The 5,671-nt window shown below is 46.6% G+C and overlaps 1 protein-coding gene across 1 annotated transcript; it reads left to right on the forward strand.

Annotated features, from left to right (window-relative positions):
• The first annotated feature begins 334 nt into the window (after window positions 1-334).
• On the forward strand, window positions 335-5,665 carry LOC139229682 (nuclear factor 7, ovary-like). The gene is made up of 6 exons (XM_070861200.1): window positions 335-1,254; window positions 1,345-1,440; window positions 1,534-1,767; window positions 3,473-3,495; window positions 3,582-3,697; window positions 4,910-5,665. The coding sequence occupies exons 1-6, from the start codon at window positions 844-846 to the stop codon at window positions 5,458-5,460; spliced, it is 1,431 nt and encodes a 476-aa protein (XP_070717301.1). The 5' UTR covers window positions 335-843; the 3' UTR covers window positions 5,461-5,665.
• Window positions 5,666-5,671: the final 6 nt, after the last annotated feature.

Raw genomic sequence — 5,671 nt, forward strand, 5'->3', positions numbered from 1 at the left:
GGAAGCAGATTTAACAGTAATTGTCAAAAGCGAATTGGAAATACACTTGATAGATCCAAGTATAAGAATACATAAGAATCAGAGTGTGATACAGCACAGAAGGAGGCCATTCGGCCCATCGTGCCTGTGAACCTTCAGAGACAGTCGCCACTTCTCGGGCCATTTTAATGGGGAAATCTTTCCTGCAGCACTGATATCCTGCCAGCAGGTGGCAGCGGTGCACCGTGTAACACTGAAAGACTTGCGATCAGACAGTGTCTCAGGGACTGGGAGGGCAGCACTTGCAATGTTCAAATACAACAGTGCCGACATTTCTTCAAAAGTACTTCGAGCACTTTAAAGCGCTTTGGGACGTCCTGGGGTCTTCTGTGTACCTGTCACCGGATATCACTTCCTGACATTCAGGGCACTTTGTGCTTTCGGATGAGCGGCTGCAATCATTAACACAATTCAGTTTATCAATCTCGATCTCACACCGTGTGTCACCAGAGGGTTTGTGGTCGGCAGTGAGTTCGGTCTGGAGCAAAGTGCACTGGAATCTGGATCCCCGCCCATCCCCGCCTCCTCCCTCCCTCTCTCTCCCTCCTCACACTGCCAACACCCCAGGGACCGTTACCCTCCCGGACAGGGCTCAATTATTCCCCTCGGCTCTCTAACCCTGTTAGTCCTTCAAACTGCTCTCGGTTTTGTCTCCCTGTGTAAAAGTCGACGGGACATACACAAGTGTATAATAATAGTTCCCCGAATATTGCAGTGAATTCATCAGGAAATCGCTGAACTGAATTCAAGGCAACAACATCGAAACTGAAAGCGGATTGAACCAGGAAGTGCTGAAACTCAATCATGGCTTCTAATCAGCGGGCCCAGAGTTTTGCTGAGGAATTAAATTGTCCCATTTGTCTGGATTTCTTCACCGATCCGGTTTTACTGGAGTGTGGGCACAACTTCTGCCGCTCCTGTATCACACAGTGTTGGGAAAAGAAGGAGACAAACTCCTGCCCGGAATGTAGAGAGGAGTTTCCGGAAATAAACCTCAGGATAAATCGGGCCTTAGTGAATCTGGCCGAGAAAGCTCGAAAATTAAACCTAACTCAGAAAGAGAAGGAAAGTAAACTTCACTGTGAGGAACATCAGGAAGAACTGAAGCTGTTTTGTGAAACTGACAAGAAACTGCTCTGTATGATTTGTGCAGTCGCGCGGGAACACAAATCGCATAAGTTCATGCCCATTAAAGAAGCTGTTGGAATCTACAAGGTAAAAGGGAACAGATTGGATCACCTGATTATTTTATCACATTTTCATGGTCTAACACTTTAATTCTGTGATTTTCTCTCCCAATCCCAGGATCGGCTGAAATCTTCCTTAGATTCTCTCACAGAGAAGAAATCGGCGGCTCTAGAAACGGAATTAAAACAGAAACAGCAGATTTCCGGAGTTAGGGTAAGGTCTCCCTGAGCTGATTTTCTGGGATCTCGGTTAGTTTTGTTCCCTCTATCGCGGTACATTAATTATGTTTCACATTTCATTTGGTAGGAACAGTCGAGCAGTCTGCAGACCCGCATCACATCCGAGTTCACTACAATGCACCAGATTCTCACTGAGAAAGAGCAGCGTTTAATCCGAGATCTCAGGGAACAAGAGGGGAAGATTGTAGAAAAAATGGAGAAAAACCTTCGAGAAATTCAAGAGAATTTAAATTCTATTCAGGAGGAGCTCTCAAAGTTACAGAAACAGATGGAGCAAAAAGACGGACTGATATTTCTGAAGGTGAGGATTATATTGTGGGTCAGTTCAGTGAAACTTCACACAGTCACAAAATAACCGATGACAACTGAAATAAATGCAGCATTTGCTGAAAAATTCGAAACTGATTTAAACCGATTATTTTGTCTATTCCCGGCCGGTTCTGTTGTTGTCACTGAACTAATCGGCTCCCACTGTGTCCGCACATTCCCGGGAATACCTGCCACCTCCCGGGAATAAGTTGTTGTGTGTGGGTGTGTGTGGCACTGTGGGTGTGACAGTCACTGTGGGTTTGACAGTCACTGTGTCTGTGAGAGGCACTGATACGAACATATGAACAATGACGGACAGGTAAAGACCATCTGGGCCTGTCCCAGGTTCCGATACCTTGTGTATCACAACATATCCAGTCCACCCTCCCCGAAACCATGTGATCTTCTGGGAGAGGCAAAAACAGATTAAAAAAACCCGGGCCAATTAGGGGGAAAAATCTGCGAAATTCCTCTCTGACCCATCGAGGCAATCGAAACTAGTCCAGATCATCACTCTGGCCATTAAACTCCCTGTAATACCTACCTTCTGTTCGAGTTAATCTCCGCCGCAGCCAGAAACAAATCCAGCGTTTGCTCGAAGGAATTCAGTGAGTCTGCATCCACCACATGAGAGGGCAGCTTGTTTCAGAGGTCTACTATTCTCTGTGTAAAGAACCACCTCCTGACATCTAACCTAGATCTAGCCTTATAGAACTTAACTTTGTCCCCCTGGTCCTGCCTAGCCCATTGAAATAAACGGTCAGCTGGAACACTGTCGATTCCATTCATTATCATAAACCTCAATCATATCCCCCTTAAGTCTATACTGCTCCAAGGTAAAGAGTCCCAACTCATTTAACCTATCTTGATAACTAAGGTAACTTAGATTTGGAATTAGTCCAGTAACCCACTTCTGCACCCAGTCCAGAGCCTCAATATTAACCACCATGTAAGGAGACCAAAACTGGACATAGTATTACAAGTACGGCCTGACTAAGGTCTTGTACAAGGACAAAACAGTATGCCTCGTCTTATACTCAATTGTCCTATGGATACACTCCAATACCACATTTTCTCTAACTATTCCTGCATGGCACTGCTCATGTACCTTTAAGGATGTATGCACTAGAATGCCCAAATCTGTTTCTATCTCCACCATCTTTAATGCCGTTCCTGGAGGATGTATGAATATTGAGTTACAGTATCTGACACACAAATCAGAATGTTCAACTACTTACAACCATAGAATCTACACCACAAAAGGCCCACTGTGACTGTGCTGTCTCTTTGAGAGATATCCCAATTGTCCCACTCCCCCTGCTCTTTCCCCATAGCCCTGCATTTTTTTTTCCTTTCAAGTTTATTTCCAATTCACTTTTGACAATTACTGTTAAATCTGCTTCCTACACCCTGTCAGTCAGTGCATTCCAGATCATCACAAGTCATTGGTCAAAAAATTCTTACTCACTTCTCCAAGATTTGTGAATGTGATCCCCAGGTCTCTCTGTTCCTGCACCTCATTTAAAATTGTACCATTTAGTTTACAATGTCTCTCCTCATTCTTCCTTCCAAAATGCTTCACTTCACACTTCTCTGTGTTAAATTGTATCCGTCCTGTGTCTGCTCATTTCACCAGCCTGTCTGTGTCCTCCTGAAGTCTTTTACTGTCCTCACTGTTTGTGTTTTATTTATTTTAGGAGGAAGCTTGTCAGAAGAGGAGGTAGGACATGCTCTTTACAGAATCTCTGCACCGTTTGGTGAAATGTTTATGGTCAATTTATAACATTAACTGTGTAATATTTACAGGCTTAGTGAGGACAATCATTTGCTGTCAGTAGCAGATGGCGCCCTGTCTATCGGAAAGTTCAACGGCCCTTTACAGTACACAGCGTGGAGAGAAATGATAGACGCCATTAACCCCGGTAAATCTCCTATATTCCTTTTCATGATCATTAAATCCAGATGAGAAGGGCCTAAACCGGCTCCCAGACCCCGGATTAAATGATCACTGATGTCTGTGTCTAGTCTGGAAATCAGGAGTCTTTGCACTGGATAAGGGAGGGCTTGGGGTGATCTTACTGAAGTATTCAAGATCCTAAACCGCAGAGAGAAGATAAACATCCAGAGGTTTAACACAGTCACAGAGTCTACAACAAAGTAGCGACAGTCTCAAACTCAGAGAATGGCGGGAAAATATATCCGGGGGGAGCAACGTGATAATGACCAGATAACCTGTTTTCATGATGTTGGTTGATGGATAAATATTGTCCAGGACACCGGACGGAGCTAACTCCTTGCATCATTCCCTGTGAGGGTTCCAGCGGTCCCTTTAAGGACCACAGGTTGGGCCATTCTACAGACTGTTCCACTGGGTGGGACTTGCACAGCTCACGCACCGTCCAATGGAAGACCAAGATTGCATTGGGGTTACATGTACATTATGGGATCCGGTTTGTATAAACTAATGAGGCTTCCCCCATGTTTAGTGCGGGAGCGCTGGATTCCTATTTCGCGGCTGCGGTATAATTTCCCGGCGGGCCTTGGTGGGAACCAGGTGGGAAGCACTGCGGGTGGTTTTTGTCTCGTTACTGCTCCGTTTACGGTGTAAATCCGGGCGATTGTGAGACGTAAATCACTCCCAAATACTTTATGCGGAGGGTATGGGAAGTAATACATTGTGGGAAGTGCTTTGAGGCATTTGTCAGGAACATTAGAAATGTAAGTTTCTCCTTCAGATGTAATTGCAGTGTGTTTATTTCCATCGCATTCCTTATACTGGACTCTGTCTTACCTGTGAAATATTTTATTCACAACACTACTTTCCTTGTGGCCTTTGGAAACAGCTGCTGAAACCGCACTCACCCGCCTCCCCGCTCTCTTCCGCGCCCCGCCCACTCTCTCTCTCCATCCCCCGCTGTCTCCAGTGGTTTTCGGGTCTTTATCTCTGGGCACTGACTGCGCTGATTCTGGCCCGAAATCGACGTAAATCGACCCCCGGGGCGTAAACCCTGGAGCGGCAGCAGATTCCAGGATCACAACCCAGAGCCCGAGTGGGCTCTTTAAACAGGAAAGTGTTTGAATAAATCACAGCAAGAAACTAAATCACTGACTGTGTTACTTTAACTTTCCCCCAGCTCCAGCCTCTCTGACTCTGGATCCGAACACAGCGAATCCCTGGCTCATCCTGTCTGAGGACCGGACCCGTGTGAGACTCGGAGACAAACAGCAGCCGCTCCCTGACACCCCGGAGAGGTTTGATCGCTGGTCCTGTGTCCTGGGATCGGAGGGATTCACATCAGGGAGACACTACTGGGAGGTGGAGGTGGGGGACAAGACTTGGTGGGAGATCGGAGTGACCCGAGAGTCTGCCGGGAGGAAAGGGGCAATCTCCCCGAGCCCAGAGACCGGATACTGGATTGTGTGGCTGCGTCGCGGAAGTGACTATTTTGCCGGCACCTCCCCCTCACTGACCCACCTCACCCCGAGTGTGGAGCCCCGGAAGATCGGGGTGTACCTGGACTATGAGGGCGGACAGGTGTCATTTTACAATGCGGACAACATGTCCCGTCTCCACACTTTCACCCAGACTTTCACTGAGAGAATCTTTCCCCTCTTCAGTCCGGGACGGAGCTTCCACAGAATAAACTCCGCCCCGCTAACAATCTGTGGGGTTAAAGGTCACTAACAGGCCCATCCCATAACTCTTTTGGGCGGGGGGACAAAATAAACATTAGATCGAGTGCCCCCCGATCTGGGGGACACTGCAGACACTTTTAACTGCCCTCTTTATTTATTTTTTGTTTTTTGGGGGTTTTTTTGTGATTTTTTGGGGGGGCATTAAAACCATATAATTTACAAGTGCCCCCTATAAAAGGGGAGGGGGACACTAAAACCCA

This window comes from Pristiophorus japonicus, chromosome 19 (assembly GCF_044704955.1).
Source record: "Pristiophorus japonicus isolate sPriJap1 chromosome 19, sPriJap1.hap1, whole genome shotgun sequence".
Taxonomy (NCBI): domain Eukaryota; kingdom Metazoa; phylum Chordata; class Chondrichthyes; family Pristiophoridae; genus Pristiophorus; species Pristiophorus japonicus.

What these genes read in the sequence shown, in the direction of transcription:
- LOC139229682 (XM_070861200.1), top strand. Translation starts at nt 844, where the DNA reads ATGGCTTCTAATCAGCGGGCCCAGAGTTTTGCTGAGGAATTAAATTGT. An exon ending in AAGCTGTTGGAATCTACAAG is followed by an intron (nt 1,255 to 1,344) that starts GTAAAAGGGAAC and finishes TCCCAATCCCAG; the next exon opens with GATCGGCTGAAATCTTCCTT. An exon ending in GAAGCTTGTCAGAAGAGGAG is followed by an intron (nt 3,496 to 3,581) that starts GTAGGACATGCT and finishes TAATATTTACAG; the next exon opens with GCTTAGTGAGGACAATCATT.